This window comes from Hippocampus guttulatus, chromosome 6 (genome assembly GCF_054856545.1).
Source record: "Hippocampus guttulatus isolate MCC_2025c chromosome 6, RoL_Hgut_1.0, whole genome shotgun sequence".
Lineage (NCBI taxonomy): Eukaryota > Metazoa > Chordata > Actinopteri > Syngnathiformes > Syngnathidae > Hippocampus > Hippocampus guttulatus.
In genome coordinates this window covers 16777542-16797955 of record NC_141266.1, presented here as the reverse complement: position 1 = coordinate 16797955, position 20414 = coordinate 16777542, and the positions used below count along the sequence as shown (strand labels likewise).

General features: G+C 43.1%; 3 protein-coding genes across 6 annotated transcripts in view; 2 read left to right on the top strand and 1 right to left on the bottom strand.

Moving 5' to 3' along the window:
- LOC147203802 (ATP-dependent translocase ABCB1-like) overlaps nucleotides 1-2417 on the top strand; it is a 12288-nt gene extending 9871 nt beyond the window's left edge. For all 3 annotated transcript variants that reach the window (XM_086113721.1, XM_086113720.1, XM_086113722.1), the window contains 2 exons: nucleotides 87-233; nucleotides 331-2417. In XM_086113721.1, the coding sequence (XP_085969847.1) occupies nucleotides 87-233; nucleotides 331-537 (354 nt within the window). In that variant the 3' untranslated portion in view covers nucleotides 538-2417. The remainder of the gene's footprint in view (nucleotides 1-86; nucleotides 234-330) is intronic.
- The window catches only part of LOC147203801 (uncharacterized), a 26699-nt gene extending 7666 nt beyond the window's left edge, over nucleotides 1-19033 (bottom strand). The window contains exons 1-3 of one of the 2 annotated variants that reach the window (XR_015101195.1): nucleotides 18872-19033; nucleotides 2075-2145; nucleotides 64-428 (exon numbers count right to left, since the gene is read on the bottom strand). Coding sequence is in view for 1 of the 2 variants with exons in the window: in XM_086113740.1 (XP_085969866.1) it covers nucleotides 4881-6152 (1272 nt within the window). In the remaining variant the exon portion in view is untranslated. Of the gene's footprint in view, nucleotides 1-63; nucleotides 429-2074; nucleotides 6505-18871 lie in introns of those variants that run through there. The other variant, XM_086113740.1, reaches the window with a different exon arrangement.
- Nucleotides 12564-20414, top strand: LOC147203800 (ATP-dependent translocase ABCB1-like). The gene is made up of 21 exons (XM_086113726.1): nucleotides 12564-12746; nucleotides 12845-13022; nucleotides 13350-13463; nucleotides 13648-13758; nucleotides 13845-13970; nucleotides 14106-14309; nucleotides 14381-14551; nucleotides 15405-15566; nucleotides 15644-15829; nucleotides 15908-16054; nucleotides 16175-16279; nucleotides 16400-16477; nucleotides 17353-17436; nucleotides 17508-17711; nucleotides 17783-17883; nucleotides 17992-18132; nucleotides 18631-18787; nucleotides 18885-19082; nucleotides 19315-19521; nucleotides 19840-19986; nucleotides 20083-20414. The coding sequence occupies exons 1-21, from the start codon at nucleotides 12589-12591 to the stop codon at nucleotides 20287-20289; spliced, it is 3186 nt and encodes a 1061-aa protein (XP_085969852.1). The 5' UTR covers nucleotides 12564-12588; the 3' UTR covers nucleotides 20290-20414.

Sequence of the window (20414 nt, the reverse complement as noted above, 5' to 3'; positions counted from 1 at the left end):
GTTACCATGGCCCAATTACTGAAAATTGCCGAGAAAAAATTGTTTTATAATCCATGCACTGACTTTGACTTTGTTTCCTCGAGCAGAAGTATGACACTCAGGCAGGCGATAAGGGGACCCAGCTGTCAGGTGGTCAGAAACAACGAATCGCCATAGCCCGAGCCATCCTCCGTAACCCCAAACTGTTGCTTCTGGATGAGGCCACGTCTGCACTCGACGCCGAGAGTGAGAAGGTGATGTTTTTCTCTTCTCATCTGGAATTGCTCCACATTTGTCTGGCTGATGGTTCGCCGGATTGACTTCGGTCTTCTCAATTTGTGCTCGATCCAGGTGGTGCAAGAGGCGTTGGACAAAGCTCGGCAGGGCAGGACGTGTATCGTCATAGCCCACCGTCTGTCCACCATCCAAAATGCAGACCGCATCGCCATCTTTCAGGGAGGAGAAGTGGTTGAGCAAGGGACTCATCAGCAGCTGCTAGCCAAAAAGGGCGTCTACCACATGCTTGTCACCACACAGTTGGGTCGTGATATTGAATGAGTAGGGTTATTGATTTTCAAAATATTTTCTTAGGTCTTACATTTCAAATGATAATGGCTATTTGTTTGAATGTGCACAACTGTTTGTGAGTCTATTAGATGACACGCACAGGTGCAACTACAAAAATTCAGCTCAGGTTGGCTGATTCCATAGGTCAGTGTTTTGCAACTTTTATCCTGCCATGGCGAATGTATTATAAGAGAAAAAAAAATTCACCGGATGCTACTAAACAAAAATTATGTACAGTATACTGAAATAATGTATACTTGTCTCAATTTATACACAAACTGACTTATGCAGTGTGAAATCTGTGCCAGTGTTTTTTTTTTTGACAGACCTTTCTTTAGTGTTAATTTTAGTGCTTTGGATGAAAATGATTAGATTTATTCAATTTTAGTTATTTCGGTATGTGAGTTTTAGTTGAAGAAAACTCCCAAGTTTTGAGTCTAGTTTTAGTGAAACCAAATTATTACATCTTTTAACAAATGTACATCGTGTATTTCAAATTCAACAAAAAAAATTTAAATATACGACTATGCCTTAACTATCAAAGAAGCAAAACAAAAATATGTTTTGATGGCTTATTAATCACATGACCGGCACCTACCCTATACTTTCTGATCAATGAACAAAAGTATAATTTACCTGTGCTGTTTTGTTTTCTAGCTCTCGTTTGGACAACAGCAACAGGTCTACCGTTCCCTCCATGTTTCACAGTCACTCAAACAAGTGTCAATATGATAAAGCATTGCAAAAATCCCTGCAAATTTGACACATAAAAGTAACACACATATAAGCTAATAAATTAACGCTAGTACAACAATGCTAACTTTTACAGTACTTGAAGCTAGCTAGCAGCCCATTTTCGCCAGGAGTTTTGTGGAAAACTTAAAGCTTAACATGAAACTTATCCCAAATTTGTTGTGACTTACTTCAGAATAAACGTTGGTGTGATAAGCATATATTTTGAAAATCTGACAAACCACCCACTAACTTTCACGTTGAAAACTTGTTACGTTTTTACTCATGAAAGAGCCATGTTCAGCTCGTCGCCATCACGTTATCGCCATGAATAATAAAAAAAGCAGCCATCAATGGAGTCATTTTGCCATCAAGGAAAACGGCACTGAGCTGCGTCTGTTTAATTGAACACAAATTCAAATTTTATATATTCACACTGTTATTCTATGTACTTGCAACAGATGCATTTAAATTGTCTCCCATCTAGTGGCGGAGCATTTAATTTTTCTGCTTGTCACTATTGTCGGCATGGATTGAGAGACATTTTCAGATGAATCAAGTGAAATTATTGAATTTCCTTAGACACTCATGGTTATGTCTCACGGCACACTGGTTGGGAATTACTGATCTGAAAGTGACATATGCTTCCTTGTTCTTTGTGTCTTGTATAATTGAATCAGGAAGAGAGATTCAATTAGGGTGGGAAAAGTAAGTGAAGATAACCGACATTGACAAACAAACAAAAAAAGCATAATAGACAGTGGAAATATGATGAATTTTTGACTGACTGACTTACTGAAAGACTGAAGTGGAGCATGCGAAATCTGAAGTGCATTTGAGATTGCTGCATGCCCATTTCCAGGGAACCTATGATGAGAATGTATTATTAGCAGAGATACTTTTACTTTTAAATACACATTTTGTGTTGTAAAATATAATTTATGATCATGAGTAAATGCTCAATTTTGCAATTTTTATTGCACAAAATAGCATTCACTCATGCTATTGACATCTTTCGCCACACTGTCACCAACAGATCCTACCTCACGTTGCTGTTATGTCATTGAATCTGCATGTTTTACACTCACAGTGTGAAGTGTCGCTCGCTGTTTGTATAAATAAAATTATTTTGAACAATATTTGCACTCATTTTGCAATGTCTATTCCCGTTTCACACCTCTGTCGATCTACCGGTCTCCCACCCACACATCACCTGAGCAAGTTCAACTGTATGCACTTTACTCCACTTAGCTGTGTTTGGAGTGGTTGATGTTCCACTGCAAAATGTGGTGAAATAATCGGAACAGGACCCAAATCAGCCGTGGTAAGGGGAGACATTCAAATCTAAGAGGAAACTATGGGCAGCGATAACAAAAAGGGTTGATTATAACACTGCGATTTATTTGGTCATTGTTGAGTTAGCCAAATGGTACTGAGCAGCTTGGACAGAGGGACGTGTGCCGATTGGCTGATGTGTGAAATGACAATGAGGTTGTGTCTCTTGATAAAGATCCACAGATGTTGAGGGTCTGATTATGTCTATGTTGTCGTCATTTTTTAATGAGATTGCCATTGTAAAGATTACAAGCAATATTGTACTGGGAAGTCAAGAGAAAATTTGCAGCTTTATGGAACATGATCGCAATTCTACTCCATGCCATCCCATCATCAAACTGTAGATAATAATATGTTCAAGCTATCTTGTATTTTAAAAACCTTGAGAAAAGCTGTGCACACTCACTTTCCATCATTTCTGGATGTGCCTGATGTCCTAGAGCTTTGAAAATCAGGTTTTAAATTGCTGTGTAGCACCAAAGCTTAATTAAGAATTATTAATGATATCCTCTTAAAAAATGACTCTTGGGACGGACGATATGTCTTGTCCCACGAAGACCTCACTTTGGCATTTGATACGGTGGACCACAACATCCTAGAGTCTTGGTTACAGCTACTTTGTAGACATTAGTGGTAGAGCGCTGGATTGGTTTAGCTCTGATCTGGCAGGCAGAACTTGCCTTGGGTTGGGTCCACTATTTTATGGGGTTCCACAGGGTTCCATTTTAAAGCACCTCCTGTTGTCCTTCTACCTGCCTTCATGGGTTCCATCCTGAGAAAGTATGTGTTTTCCTTTCATTGTTATACTGAGGGCAGTCAGATTTATGAATGTCCCATCAAAGATGCTTCCTTGGTAAAACTAATTATGTCTTAGACATTTAAGACTTGGTGACTCTTAAAATGTTAATGATAGAAAACGGAAGTGGTAGTGTTTGGTCCCGGTGCCCCTTGTAAATTGTTCTAGCATTGATTGTTTTTAAAGTGCTTCATAAATAAAGTTGTGCTGAGCGGATTGTCATTTATTCACTATATACAGTACCTATATACAGTACGTTCATCTATCAATTCCAGCAATGTCAAATGGCAAGCAGAACAATGAAATGCTCTTCTCCGAGAAGGCAAAAGTTACAGTCCATTTAGTTAACATGTGCATCCACTTGGAGGAATTTTGTTTTCTATTTGGATGGTATGTCCCAATACACTGTAGATTTGGAACACTGCTTTAGGACAATTAAAAGTGGTGTTAGGATAAGATATACTCTATTTGTCCCACACTGGGGAAATTTACAGCCTCCAGCAGCAAGAATGTGGGTAGAAAGAAGAAAGAAGAAAAAACAAACAAACAAACACCGTTCAATTAAGTGCAATATAAATACAAAAGGGATAAATCGCAGTGCTATTTACAATTGTTTTTCGCATCATGTAATTATTATTATTATTATTGTTGTTATTTTCATTCAGCAGCCTGACAGCAGTCGGTAGGAACGAGCGTCGGTATCTCTCCTTCTTGCAGTGCGGGTGTAACAGTCTCTGGCTGAAGGAGCTACCTAGTGCTGTCAGGGCAGGCTGGAGAGGGTGGGAGGGACTGCCCATCATATCCTTTAGCTTAGTTAGCATCCTTCTGTTGCCCACCTCCTCCAGAGTATCAAGGGAGCAGCCCAGGACAGAACTGGCCTTCCTGACCAGTCGCTCCAGTCTCTTTCTGTCCCGGGCTGAGATGCTGCCTGACCAGCAGACAATGCCATAATGGATGGCTGAGGCCACCACCGAGTTATAGAAAGTCTTAAGGAGCGACCCCTGAACCCCAAAAGACCTCAGTTTCCTGAGTAGGAAGAGTCGGCTCTGTCCCTTCCTAATCAGGGTGTCCGTGTTTGTAGACCAGTCCAGTTTGTTGTTCAGAAGAACACCTAGGTACTTGTAGGAGGTCACCCTCTCTATGTCCATACCCTGGATGTTCATCGGTGCCGGTGAGGACTGTTTCCTGCAGAAATCCACAACCAACTCCTTAGTTTTCCTAGGGTTGATCTGGAGGAGATTCTGCTGGCACCAGTCCACAAAGTCCTTCGTCAGTCCCCTGTACTCCCGATCGTCCCCCTCTGTAATGAGGCCAACAATCGCAGAGTCATCGGAGAACTTCTGAAGGTGGCAGTTTGGAGTGGCGTGTCTGAAGTCCGAGGTGTAGAGGATAAACAGGAATGGAGCCAGAACAGTCCCCTGCGGCGCTCCAGTGCTGCAGAGAAGCCTGTCCGACTCACAGCTCTGCAACCTCACGTACTGCGGCCGATTTGTGAGGTAGTCCATGCTGTGAGATGGTGGTCCACTCCGGCGTTCTGCAGTTTGCCACCCAGTAAGTTGGGCTGGATGGTGTTGAAGGCACTGGAGAAATCAAAGAACACGATTCTCACAGTGCTCCCAGCCTTCTCCAAGTGTGACAGCACTGAGTGGAGGAGGTAGATAATGGCGTCTTCCACGCCGATGCCAGGCTGATAGGCAAACTGCAGCAGGTCCAGTGCCGGGCTCACCAGCGGTCGAAGGTGGGCGAGGACGAGTCTCTCCAGCGTCTTCATCAGGTGAGACGTCAGCGCCACTGGTCTGTAGCTGTTCAGCTCCTTAGGGTGGGGGGTCTTGGGCACTGGGACCAGGCACGAAGTTTTCCACAGCTGTGGAGCTCTGCCCAGCTTCAGGCTCAGGTTGAACATGTGCTGGACAATGTCACACAGCTGGTCAGAGCAGGTCCTGAGGAGCCGGGAACTGATCTTGTCTGGACCTGCTGCCTTCCTCACATTCATCTTCCTCAGTTGGTTCCTCACCTGCTCTGTTGTGACGGACAGGCAGGAACCAGGTGACAGACTGGGTTGATGAGAGCTGGTCGAAAGAGGAGGGGGAGGAGAAGAAGTCCTCAGTGAGAGTGGTTGCAGTTGGTGGTTGGGGGAAGGGACAGACGACTGGTCGAAACAGTTGAAAAAATGGTTCAGTCCATCTGCCCAGTCCTTGTCCTTCTCAGTCTTTGGGCTGTCATGGCCTGAGATGGTTTTCAGGCCCCTCCAGACACCAGTGACATTGCTGGCCTGTACCTGGTCCTCCAATTTCAACCTGTATATCTTCTTCCCCTCCCTGATCTTTCTTCTCAGCCGAATCTGCACGGCCTTCAGCTCCTCTCTGTTTCTCGACATAAAAGCTCTCTTCTTCTCCTTCAGGAGAGCCTTTATGTCGGGATTAATCCATGGTTTGTTGTTGTAAAAACACCGTACAGTTCTGGTGGGTACGGTGTTCTCCTCACAGACGTTTATGTAGTCCGTGATGGTGTCAGTGAGTGCATCAATGTCCTCCCCATGAACCTCGCTGAAGAGCTCCCACCTGGTTGTGTCGAAGCAGTCCCGCAGAGCATCTTCAGCATCCGTGGACCATTTCCTGACCATTCTGGTCACAGTTGGCTGCCTGTGCACCAGGGGTTTGTACACAGGCTCGAGAAATACCAAGTTGTGGTCTGCTCTTCCAAGAGGGGGGGAGGGGTTTATATGCCTCCTTGGTATTAGCATAAAACAAGTCCAAATTTTTATTGTCTCTAGTGGCACAGGTTACATATTGCGTGAAGGTTGAAAGGGAGGACGACAGGGAGACATGGTTGAAGTCCCCAGAGACGATCAGCAGGGCGTTGGGGGACTGTGTTTGCAGCCTGCTCACGACAGTCATCAGGGCATCACGCGCTGCATCACCATTAGCCGACGGGGGGGACGTACACTGTCACAGCTATGACGTGTGAGAATTCCCTCGGGAGATAATGGGGCCTGAGGCTAATGGCTAGCAGCTCAATGTCGCGGCTGCAGAGTTTGTCTTTGATCGTGATATGCCCCGGATTGCACCATTTGTCGTTCACAAAAACAGCCAGTCCCCCACCTTTTCTCTTTCCACTCCCTTTATTCCTGTCCGCACGTATGAGTTGGAAGCCTTCCAACTCGGCATGTGTGTCCGGAGTGATCGCTGTTAGCCACGACTCCGTGAGTAGCATTAGGCTAGCCTCGCGGTACTCCCTTTGATGTCGCGTTAGCGCCGCCAGCTCATCCATCTTGTTAAGATAAGATAGAAAAACCTTTATTAGTCTCGCAATGGAGAAATTCCCAATTCACAGCAGCAAAGTTATGAAAGGAAGAAGTAGAACAACAAAATATAGGAGCTGCTGGAAAGGCAGCCACTCACGCGGCGCCATTTTGAAGTCAAAATAACACAACACAACACATAGGACACAGACAGTCGTGCAATCTTCACCACTTTTCTGCATACACTTTGTTGTCTGAAGCAGTTATAGATGAAAGAGGATAGGATCAAAGTGTCCTTTCACCAGTGGATCTTACATTCCCCATGATGACGGACGGGAGGACATGTCTGTACTTTCTCCTCCTTGTGCGGCGGTCCTTCCCGGCTCGACACCCTCGTCTCCTCCTCTTCAACTCGTGTGGGATATCCGGTTTCTCACCGGCCAGTAGCCCGCTGTTAGCCCGCCATGCTAACAGCTGGTCCTTACTGTAAACAATGGAGTTGCGTGTGCTATCGGGATCTCCGTTCACAGGATACGTAAAAAGTTTAAAGCAAATAAAGGAGATGAGCAGAAATGAAGCTGCCCCTCTTCCCCCCCGTAGGTTTGGGGTGCAAAACCACGCAAAACAAAATGGGAAGAAGAAATAAAGTAAAAGGACGAAAAGAGACTCAAACAGGGATATGCGCTGCTGGAGAGGCAGCCACTCAGGGGGCGCCATCATAAAAAAAAAAAAAAAAAAACAGTTGGTTGGGTGGGTGTGTGCTCACACATTCACAATCCAAACTTTCAAAGCTCTATCAAACATTGGAACACTAATGAGGATGCGGAACGCCAACAACACGGAAGCACTCAGGTATAATTCCGTTTTGCTCTCTCTTCATTATGAAATGGTCATGCTACTGACTGACATGGCTTAATTTTCAGAAAGGAACATTACAAACCAAAAAGATTTTCGCCTTTGTTTTCCTCCGACAAAACCTACAAATGGATGAAACAGATACTTTGCAAAAGAACACAACGGATATTTATTTAAGGTAATATTCCTGAAGTTGTAACTCAAACTGTTTTTTTGTTTTAGTTTAGTTTTTTTTTGAAGTAGCAAAATTAACCCAACAATAGAACTAATATTTCAAGGAAAGCAGTTGAAATGAAGTTTTTTGTTTTTGACCCAGTGATCTCAAAAACGAAAAGAAGAAAAAAGAGAAAAAGATATCCACGGTTGGCCCAATTGGACTGGTGAGTTTTCCGTCTCTATCCATCTAGCTCAAACCACAATTATTATTTTTTTAAACACCATTCAGCATTTTCTTCCTTCTCCCTTTGACATGCGCACAGTTCAGGTTTGCAAATGGCTTCGATGTTGTTCTGATCCTCTTTGGGACCGTGATGTCGATTGTCCATGGGCTTTTGTTCCCCTTAATGTGTATTTTGTTTGGGAAAGCGGCGGACACGTTTATACTCCACTCAGTATTACCTCAAATGAACACCGGCCATGCCAGTGAGTTTGTCGAGAGAGTTAACAAATAGCCATCTGACTTGACAAAGGAGTATTACACTTTATCCTTGATATTTTTAGATTCCTCCTTGCTAATTCTGAACAGCACCTTGCAGGAGGATGTGAAGAGGTAAGAGCGAGTTTCGAAAGGTGAGTTATGTGTGTATGATGATCAAGCTGCCAGCAAGATTTGAAAGTAGCTTCACTTGACTCTTGAGTAATATTCTACTGTCAGGTCGTACCAGGCAGTACATGACAAATCGTCTTGTTTTTTGTTTTTTTTAACGATGCAAACTCTACCTTTAATTTACACTCACCGAGACACATTTGATGAATTGTGTTTCTTCCATCCCAGTTTGGTCATCTACTATGGCATCGCGGGGACGTTGCTTATTGCGGTTTGCTACATGCAAGCTGCTTTCTTTGCACTGGCTGCCGGACGACAAGTCAAAAGCATTCGCAAGCAATTTTTCCACAGTGTCATGCGACAGGACATCAGCTGGTTCGACGTCAACGAGACAGCAACACTCAACACTTGTCTCGTTGAGTGAGTAACATGTGAATCGCACTCATCCATTTCAAAACAAACTACCTCCACAGCTCTCACATTCAGATGATATAAAAACCAGGAAAGTGGAAGGTTCTTTCGAGGGGAGCAGATAAATTGGCATGGCCCGGTGAAGCCGGGTTTCTCGGCAGCCATCGTGTTCCTTTTCCAAAACGGATCACGATGGACCTTTGGGATAAATGCGCAAGCACCACAATAATGTGCTTTGGTGACCAGCTGGTTTTTTTTTTTTTTTAGCAGGGTATAAAAATGTATACCAAACTTTGCGTTGTAGCAAGGAGTGACGGCACATTCTACTCAAGAATTTGTGACATGGTTTTTGGTAGCTCGCGTTTGTCGGGTTCTGGGCGTAACAGCCCCTTTTGCTGGTTGGTTCTGTCATTTCAGCTGGATCTTCAATGAACCACTAGGTCACTAGAAGTTCCCCTCTTACTTGATGGTAGACTGAAAGCGAAGACAATGTTAGGAATGTGTATGTATACGTCATATCGCGTGTTGTAGTATTTCATGCCTCCCGTTTATGGAACAGAAGTCACATTAATAGTATGAGGTTCACTCAATGAATAAGGTGATTTTTTTTCGGTATGAGGACTTCTAATACAGAGAAGCTTACTTTTTTTTTTCACCGTAGTCTCCCAGCACTGTCACACACTTTTTCCATCTGTGCACAAGCTTCCATATTCCCTCAGTGTAAAAAATCTTTGGACTGATGTCTCAGCCGGTCTCTCACAACACTTTTGACTTGGTCACCTTCAGACTTTGTGGGTAGAAGTCGGAAGGGGCAAGGTCGGGGCTGTAATGGGGTTGAGGGAGCAGTTCCCAGCCCAGCTTGTTGATGGTCTGCACCGTTTGGGCTCCTATGTGAGGCCTTGCGTTGTCATGATGCAAGATGACTCCTTCTGACTGATGACCCCTGCGTTTGTTGTCTTTCTTGACCTGCCTCAGCAGTTGAGAGTACAGTCATACCTCGGTTTTAGACCATAATCCGTTCCAGAAGGCTGTTCGAAAACCAATTGTTTGAAAACCGAAACCACACTCTTAAAAAAAAAAATCTTTATTGAACACGTCTGTTCACAATGGAACGCTACACGAGGAAGCATCACTTCCTCGTGTAAGGAAGGCGAGAGGAGTCAAGTGGCGCATTCAAGTGCGCCTAGTTTGTTCGAGAATCGAAATTCGGTCGTCATCTGAGGCATAAAAAACTCAAAATTTTTGGTTGAAAACCGATTTGGTCGAGAACAGAGATGTTCGAAAATCGAGTTTTGGCTGTAGTTGGCCCCAGGTTTGAAAGTGGCAATGAAGTCAAAAAGTGTTTTGAGCGATTGGCTGAGACATCAGTCCAAAGATTTTTATGCTGAGGGAATATGGCAGCTTGTGCACAGGTGGGAAAAATGTGTGACGGTGCTGGGAGACTTAAAAAAAAAAAAGCTTCTGTCTGTTTTTGAAGTCCTTACACCAAACAGACACAAATGTCTTGCAAATTGCAATTGATGGACATGTTCATTTGCCTGGACAGTGACGTCTATAAGATCCAAGAGGGTATAGGAGATAAACTGGGAATGCTGATCCAGTCCTTTTCCACTTTCACCGTATCCATCATCATTGCTTTAAGCATAGGATGGAAATTCGCTCTTGTCATCTTGGCCACCTGCCCCTTGGTGGGCTTGTCAGCTGCGCTTTTTAGTAAGGTAAACCATATCCACCCCTGTCTGGCTTTGATGTAAAAAAAAAAAATCGAATAAAATAAAAGTCTCTCATTGCCAATCTTATATGGCTTTCTTCTTAGGTGCTGTCATCATTCGCTTCGAAAGAACAGGCTGCTTACGCCAGAGCAGGTGCGGTGGCACAGGAGGTGCTTTCTGCCATCAGGACTGTGTTTGCCTTCAGCGGTCAGAAAAGAGAGATCGAGAGGTTTGTGCAGAATTTTATATGCTAGTACTGTATCTCTTTTTTTTTTATCGAGGCGGGATAGTCAATACATCTCATGCATTAATACAGCTCTCATTAGATTGTGCTGGTGTATTCAAAGGTATCTGCTCTCCTGTGCCAAAACACAAAATTCTCAAAAAGTACTTGGACGGCAAGGTCAATTCTGGTGGAATTCTGAACTGATGTCTTGTATTCATCTTTTGATCAGAAAACCAAATGCCTGCAGTGTAAGACAAAAACAAAGGTGTTGGCCTTGCTATTCCAACACTTTTGGACGGGACTGTATAAGGAGATGATGTACAGTACTTCTTTATTTACAAAGACCAAGTCATAAATTCAATTTTTAACCTTATTAAAAACTACCGGTACGCAACCAATTGGGCAAAATCAACAATGCTCCCTAAAATGGCGGACAACTGCAATCCTGCAAAACAGTATACGGACTACCCTATTCCCAGAGACAACAGCAAATACAGTATCTAGTTATTCATATCTTAGCAAAAAAAATATATATTTTTTAATCTAAATTACGTACCACTCCTGGATACGATTAGTGACGAATTCAAATGCTTGAATAGGCTACACATTTCACTTCTGACACAAGTACCGGTAGCTATGGGTAGAAAGGAAAAAACGCTAGACCCTGGTGTTGTAAATGTCTATTCAACTTGTAAAAAAAAAAAAAAACTTTAAAAAAACCAAGAAAAATAGAATTAGCCTACCCATCCTTCAGAAAAAGGAATAAATAAAAAGAAAATCCCGGAATCGACACACCCTCCCTCAAACATTATTTACCTACATAAATTAGTTACACCCAAATGTTAATTAAGCAACAATCGTGCCAAGAATTAGAAAAGAGAGAGAAACTGGAATAGCACCAAGCTTTCAGACCTCCCGTTTATCAGCACAAAGGCCACAATTGTTTCAAGAGCCCAATTACTGACTTAAAAAAAAAAATCCGGAGGAGCACACGCAATCTGAGTTGGCACCACAATCTGGCATAACCCTGAGTTTAAAACGAACAACAAAATGGTGTCCGTGATTATTCGAAGTCGATGCATTTACCTTTTGGGGTTTAGCTTCGTTTAAACTGGTATTTCAATAACATGGGATCTCAAGGCGAAATCACGAATTGAATTAATTAATGTCCCACAGTGGCCAACTTGTACATAGTGGCCACAAGTGGTGTTCAAGACTCCCTCAATCTGATTTTTTTTGGTTTGCCTTTGATGACGCATATTATAGCAAAACGCCCTACCAGCCCCTTGTCAACACAAAAATCCTGACATGCCACCATACGTACAAAATTTTTGCCGGTCCGTCATTTGTCACCTGTCAGCATCATCTATCTTTGTCAGTCCGTCATTTTTTTTCCAAGCCAAACTAAAATGGAATTGTCAGAAAGTCTGTCATTTTAGTTTAACCACACTCCCGTCAGTAAATTTCACCGCCGTTTTGTGCACAATTTTGCCGAGAACAGCAACAAGGGTGGAATTCAATGGCTGTATTACAGACCAGTTAAAAAGGCCACAAAAAAATCAAATAAACGGAACAGGTGGAAAAAAAAAATCACAAAGTAGTTTTTGCCAAAACTACTTAGTTTCCGACTGCACAACCAGGCTATCAAGGACTTTGCCAAAGACCACCTCGAGCTAGGTCCTCGGACCCCATTGTGTACCGCGTAGATCATGCTCCAGCAACGGAACTCAAAGGTGGCTCTCACGGCAACCCCAACCGAGTTCAACGCCATCCAGCTGAACCTAATCAAAGCAACACAGATTACTACACAAGTCCCTCCCCCATTTGTGCCCGTCCGCTTCGAGGCAACTCTTGTCGGTGCCGCCAGTAAGACTGCCAAAAGAACTCACGACTGTGGTAACCACTCCCACTCCCTTGCCAACACAATGAACCAGGTCTGAGAAATCGGAGTCTTGCCCAAAATCGCCCATGAATGGGGAACACACACAGGAGTCTTCAACCTCGAATACTCCACAAATAGTCTCTCCAAGACATAAGGATTCTCCAAGACGAACCGGGACATGGAAGATCAAGTCTTTACTATGCTCTGCAACCATGTTAGCAACAGAAGGAAACAAAATCCGCCTGTACGACGAGGCCAGATGCAGGCGTTAGCCGTGCGGATTTTCAAATGTCTTTTCATTCAACCGATGCTTAATTCTTTGGTGTTTATGTCACTTAACAGATATCGCAAGATTTTGGAAGATGCAAAGAAAATGGGAATGAAGAAGATGATAAGTTCAAACTTGATTATGGGCTTTACTTTCATGATGATCTACCTGTCTTATGCTCTGGCCTTCTGGTACGGGAGTACACTCATTTTGACAAAAGATAAAGAATACAGCATTGGAACTGTACTCACAGTGAGTAGAGAGATTGCCTTTATGAATAAAAATGTATTGGATTGTATGGGATTTAATTAAATTAGAATTAGCAAATTGAGATCGAGCTCTCGAACAAAATATTGTGTGCTGCTGGCTAAGGAGTAATGTGATAATGAATACATGTACAGAATAGAGATTCTAACAATAAATTCAATAATAATTTAAGACACCCAAACTGCATGGCAGATTTTTAAGTGCCATAGTTGAGCTCAGAAACGATTGGAAACTGCAAATGTAAATGTTATTTCCCCCTATCAAAAATATTCAAGTTAGAAAGGTTGAATCCAAGAATGTTTTTGTCTGAAGGTTTTATTCGCTTTGCTCATTGGGGCATTCGCCTTGGGAGAAACCTCACCTAACGCTGAGGCATTTGTCATTGCCCAAGGAGCTGCACAGCAAGTTTACAAGATCATTGACAGTGTAAGGAAAGCTTCATTTTCTCCCTCTGTCGTAATCGCCTCTTTCACTTTGCTTGCTCAAAAACAAATATATGCAGCATAATTCTGCATTCCACACTATTATGTATTGTAGACGATAAGTGGTAGAGAGTCCTGAGATTGAAAGAAGAAAAACATTTTAAAAAACAACATTTTTTTTTCTCCAGATACCGAGCATTGACAGCTACTCAGAGAGTGGCTTCAAGCCTGACTCGATCAGTGGAAATATCGAGCTTAAGAACATCCACTTTAGTTACCCCTCAAGGCCAGAAGTTAAAGTAAGCCTCCTCACTGTTCAACTTCATCCAACATCTAAACCCGGCTATATATTCGTAGTCCTTTCCATAATGGTCATCACTTGCAGGTATTAAACCGCATGTGCCTGAGTGTGAAGAGTGGGCAGACCATTGCCTTAGTGGGAAGCAGCGGCTGCGGTAAAAGCACCACCATCCAGCTGTTGCAGAGGTTCTACGATCCTCAGGAGGGATCTGTGTGTGAATGTTTCTAAAACCTTTGACACAAAATATAAGGATTCAGTCACAAAAGACAGACATGCTGAATCAAAGCATTGCAACAATCAAGAATAATTGAGAGAAAAAAAAACATTCTTCTCTTTTATTTGCAGATATCAATTGACGATCATGACATCCGTTCTCTCAATATCCGCTACCTGAGAGAGATGATTGGCGTGGTGAGTCAAGAGCCCGTCTTATTTGCCACCACCATAGCTGAGAACATCCGATACGGCCGAACTGACGTGACGCAGAATGAGATTGAGCAAGCGGCCAAGGAGGCCAACGCTTACGACTTCATCATGAACCTTCCCGAAGTATGACTTTATTCATGACTTCACCTGATTTTTTTTTTCTTGCCAATAATGAGAGTGTTGTTGTCGAGCAGAAGTTCGAGACGCTGGTTGGGGACCGAGGGACTCAGATGAGTGGAGGACAGAAACAGAGAATTGCAATCGCTCGAGCGCTCGTACGTAACCCCAAAATCCTTCTGTTGGACGAAGCAACATCCGCCCTTGATGCTGAAAGCGAGACTGTCGTGCAGGATGCGCTCGACAAGGTAGGGAGACCCAACCTGTATAGTCATTAAAAAAATAAATGAATACAAATTCTGGCAGTGGGACTGACACTCTTGCCCAAGAATCAACTGAGATTGTCCAAACACGAATTTGTTGAGAGACCGTTACACCTTAGTCCTTCCAGCATCAGTGGCGCATTGACTTTCATTTCTTTAACTCATTCACTCCCAAAGACGTTTTTAAACGTCTTTTCAGACTTGGTCCAGAATTGGCTGGTACTGAATGAGTTAAGGAACCATAATGACGGTCTCATGACCCATAATAAGAACGGATAGTTATAAGGGTCAATTAGAAAGTTCTCACAACTTTTGTACAGGACAGATTTAAAATACTCTACTTTATATTCATGTCATAGATCCCGTAACGTGTCACACACCTGCAGCCCGGCGATCCACTGGTGACCAACCCATTCAGGCGCACCCACACACCTACCCCCGATGTTCCTGACGCACAATTAGCATCACCCTCAGTCTTCCTCTGATTGACACTCGCAATGATCGAGATTCAACTCAGACAGTTAGATCTTGTATGTACAGCAAGCTTCACTGTCGGTAAATCTTCAGCTAGGTCTTAGGAGTCAGCACAATGAAGATCAAATCCAAACTCTCTGAATCATTACTTTCGTCTTTATATGGTTCCATTATTTATTATTATTATTCGTGCGGCGGTGACAATTTGATCGAGGCGATCGCATTAGATTGAACAGTCCCAGCAGGAGGTTACTCGTGGCACATCGAAATCGCAACCCCCATAAAAATCTATTAAAAAAAAAAAATATATATATATATATATATAAATAAATAAAAATAAAAATATTTTCTATCACTTGTGCAGGTTCGACTGGGTCGTACCACCATAATTGTGGCCCATCGTCTCTCAACTATCAAAAATGCTGACATGATTGCTGGCTTCCAAAATGGAACGGTTGTAGAGCTCGGGACTCATGACCAACTGATGGAAAGAAATGGCGTTTATCATACTCTCATTAGTATGGAGGTAAAACTGGAATTTAAAAAAAAAAAAGACTATTTGTAGAAATGGAAATCAAGCTTTTGGTTTTCTCCCTCTTGCAGACATTTCAGAAAGGTGCGGATAAGGATCAGCAGAATGGTATGCCGAATAAAAAAAGCCCAGCGGCCAAAACATCCTCAGAGTCTTCCGCATGTAGGGGAAAGTCGATGAAAGGTTCTTCCTCGACTGGTTTACAACAAAACAAAGAGAGTGAAAAGTTGGTGGATGACAAAGGCAACAAAGAGGAGGTGATTTTGCTGCTTTACACATCGAGCAGAGAAGAAAGTGCGGTATAATTCAGCGCTCTCTCTCCTTGTTTACTGCAGGATGGAAATGGGCCACCTTTTTCCTTACTTCAAGTGATGCGTTTCAACCTTCCTGAGTGGTATTACATTTTGTTGGGGATCATCTCTGCTGCCATCGCTGGAATATTCCAGCCGATGTTTGCGCTCATCCTCTCAAACTTCATCGGCGTACGTGACAACTAACCATCAAGCAGCGTGACCGTCCCGTAATTGATTTTGGGGGGCAAAAGGGGTAGGACTTCCTATGCCAAGCTCTGAATAAACAAACCCTCTCTTCCAAACTTTCAGGTGTTTACCAGTATTGATCAAGACGTGATGAAAAAGAACGCAGAACACCTTTGCCTATTGTGTGCTATTCTTGGATTTGTATCCTTTTTTGCCAAGTTTCTACAGGTAGGCGTTCTGACATTCAATCATTTCAGCATTCATGTTAACAAAGGAATGACAGACTCAAGTAAAGCAAAAATAATATAAAGACATGTCGGGTGCTCTTGTGTCTTTCACTTTTGACAGGGTTTCTGTTTTGATAAATCTGGAGAGATTCTGACATTGAAACTGAGACTTGCAGCTTTCACAGCCATGATGAGGCAGGTAAGTGGAATTATCAGTTGCAAGGCAGACAATTAAAAGTGACCAAGCGTCACGCAACGCGTCCAGAAGGTCTAGTCTAGTGTGTGTGACATCTTCCACTAAGAGCGCATGCGAACGTGCCCTCAAAAGAATACAATATTTACATTTGGAAGTTGGGTACTTTCAGAAAACCTTCTACTTTATCCGGAATAAAGTAGAAGGGTGGAATTTAATCCGGCAGTAGTCTGCAAGGATGCTCGGACTTCCCCGTTTCTGCCACTTCTTTCAGCCCCAACAGGACCACAATAAGGTATTCTCAGGCCAGCAACGATAAAAAGCCCCTCGTCATACCTGGCCTAAGCTTGCCCCGAGACCTCCTCCGGTTGGACGGGTCCAAGTAACCTCAAACGTATCCTCTTTTGGAGTAATAATGGCTCAACTCTGAGTCCCTAACTAGCCTAGCTCCTCTCCTTATCTCAAAGAGTGAACCAGTGGTGGAAATTGTATCGTTTCAATTTTCTGGTTCATTTACATGCCCTATGCTTTACTTTCGGGCACTCGAACAACTGTTTGCCTGAATGTGAAGCGTGCATCGCCACACAGTGCCGAGGCTCGCAAAGAGCATTTAACGGGACAATCAACAATGCAAACAATGACTCACCAAAACAAAAGCATTTCATTGCTGTGGGTCTAACTATGAAACTGGGTGGGTTTAATTAATTTAAAAAAAAAACCCTCATAAAAAGTATGCTTGAAATAGTTTTAGCCCAAAGTATTACTCAAAATATGGGTGGCCAAGTTTACTTCACACTTGACCTTTAAACGGCTATGGCTAAAAACTTGAGGGTAACAATGATGATTATTTTACCCTTTTTATTATTTTTTAATCTTATTAGGACCTCGGCTGGTTTGATGACCCCAAAAACAGTGTTGGTGCGCTCATAACAAGGCTGGCCTCAGATGCCGCTCAAGTACAAGGGGTAAGGCGCTCCTCTCTGTCTCATGTTTTCCCCGCTTGACCTGTCGTAAATCACTTTTCATCTCTGCTCAGGTTACAGGCCAACATTTGGCCACAATGGTCCAGATTACGACAAATATGGGCACCAATTTAATCATGGCGTTTCTGCATGGCTGGCAGCTGACCCTCCCCATACTGGTGGTAGTGCCAATCTTGATTGCGGCTGGAATGTTAAGGATGCAGCTGATAACTGGAACAGCAGCTAAGGACAAGAAGGAGCTGGAGAAGGCTGGAAAGGTGGACATTTGCCATCATTTTGCCAAAGTTCCTGTGGTATACAACACGATGTTTTCACGCTGTCTCGTCAGACCGTTACAGAAGCAATCGAGAATATCCGGACAGTTGCATCGCTAACCAGAGAACCCACGTTTGAATCTTTGTATGAAAATAACCTCCAGGTTCTTTTCAAGTATGTGAGATCCTTGATCAGCTGCCCATAAATATCGAACACATCTACTTCTTCTCAGGTGTTCTTTTCAATAGTTCTCTCTCTCTCTCTCTCTCTCTCTCCCTACAGAAATGCAGAGAAAAGGGCCCATGTCCATGGTTTAGTCCTTGGCATATCCAAAGGCGTGCTTTGCTATGGTTATGCAGTATGCTTCTCATTTGGAGCTTGGCTCATTGCGCACGACCAGATGGACGTTCAGGCAGTATTTCTGTAAGCAACATCTCCTCGTTATGGATTTCAGCAGTCTGGAGTCTGGGGTTAATAATCACAAAGTCTGTGCGTGCATTGTGATTTTACAATGCAGCAGTTCATTCTATAGAATTAAACCATTTGCATTGAATCGTTTTGCCCTGTCCAAAAGTCCTGGCATGCCCAAAACATCGAGTTATATCTTTTCAAATACACCGGGCGGTTATTTGCAAGTACAGTTTAGTCAAAGAAAACTATATTAGACACATCACAATATCTACATACCCGAGATGTAGTAAGATATTGCTAATTTTGTCACACAACTAAATTAAGAACGCAGTTACATGTGTTTGCTTTTGACCGGAAAGTGACCATGTCCATATTTAAAGGGTGACTCATTCAAGTCGCTTAGTCTGTGGAGGCAAGATATTTTGTGTAGCTCCATGTACCGTTACAATAAAATGAAAATCATATGGGATCATCTCTGATTTGTCATATGGAAACCGATTCCTCTTTTAGAGTGTTGCTGGCAATTCTATATGGTTCAATAGCTGTTGGAGAAGCCCATTCCTTTTCTCCAAACTATGCAAAGGCCAAATTATCAGCTGCTCACATCATGATGCTTCTGGACAGACAGCCTGCTATTGATAATCTCTCACATGAAGGACAGTCATTGGTAAGCAGCAAAAAGTTGCCAAAGGAGTACTCCGCAACACACTTTACATGTCTACAGTATGAATAAAGTAGCTCTTTGTCTTACCTTAAAACTCCAGGACCAATTTGATGGTAATGTGCAATTGGAGGCTGTGAAGTTTAACTACCCCTCACGCCCTGACGTACCCGTCCTCCGAGGGCTCAATCTGAAAGTGAGCAAGGGAGAGACACTGGCCCTGGTCGGAAGCAGCGGCTGTGGAAAAAGCACCACCTTCCAGCTTCTGGAGAGGTTCTACGATATCGTGCAAGGGAACGTGGTGAGAAGAAATTGACATACACCCGTTGTTTGTGCAGCACAGATGACACCACGCAACATCCTTGATTGAAACTTGATTCGAATAACATTTGCCTTGTTTAGACTTTGGAACTGACTTGCGTTTGGGATATTTTGGTAACTTGGTCCAAATTACTTATGTAGTACTTGCCTGGGACTTGGTTGGGAGAGTGTCTGTATCATTCCATTCACAGTTATGCGATTTTGTCTTCCAGACGTTTGATTCTGTAAATGTGAAAGAGCTGAACATCCACTGGCTGAGGTCTCAGATAGGCATTGTGTCCCAGGAGCCTGTGCTCTTTGACTGCAGCTTGGCTGAAAATATCGCCTATGGAGACAACAGTCGGACTGTAACCATAGAAGAGATTAAGGCAGCTGCTGAGAAAGCCAACATTCACAGCTTCATAGAAAACTTGCCAAAGGTAAATCATGTTTTGGGATCAAGCAATTATTTTTGGTTAAAACATAAACTGTATTACCAGTTTAACTCACCGAATTTTACATTAGGCACTCACTGTACTCACACAGATGTAACAAAGTGCTGACATAAAACATCAAGGACAATAATACTTAAAATACAACTGCAAAATAAAATGTTCTTTTCTAATTCAAATACACAACGCTCCCTTTACATTGGCAGTAGATTTATAAGGCAATTATTAGGATTCCAAATTTCAAATATTAAGAAAAAACATTTACTTCGTTCCATGCACTGACTTTGACTTTGTTTCCTCGAGCAGAAGTATGACACTCAGGCAGGCGATAAGGGGACCCAGCTGTCAGGTGGTCAGAAACAACGAATCGCCATAGCCCGAGCCATCCTCCGTAACCCCAAACTGTTGCTTCTGGATGAGGCCACGTCTGCACTCGACACTGAGAGCGAGAAGGTGCCGTTTTTTTTTTTTTTTAACTTCTCCTCTGGAATTGCCACCTGATGTTTAGCCATGATTGCCTTCTGTCTTCTCAATTTGCGCTGGATCCAGGTGGTGCAAGAGGCGTTGGACAAAGCTCGGCAGGGCAGGACGTGTATCGTCGTAGCCCACCGTCTGTCCACCATCCAAAATGCAGACCGCATCGCCGTCTTTCAGGGAGGAGAAGTGGTTGAGCAAGGGACACATCAGCAGCTGCTAGCCAAAAAGGGCGTCTACCACATGCTGGTCACTACACAACTGGGCTATGGGAGTGAATGAGGAGACTCAACCGTAATTCAGTGAAGGGGGGGAATCGAGATATTAACTATGCTGAGAGTATTGGACTATTCACAAGTCATTCACAGGACTGCCATACAATAAATGCATGTTTTTGGACTGTGGAA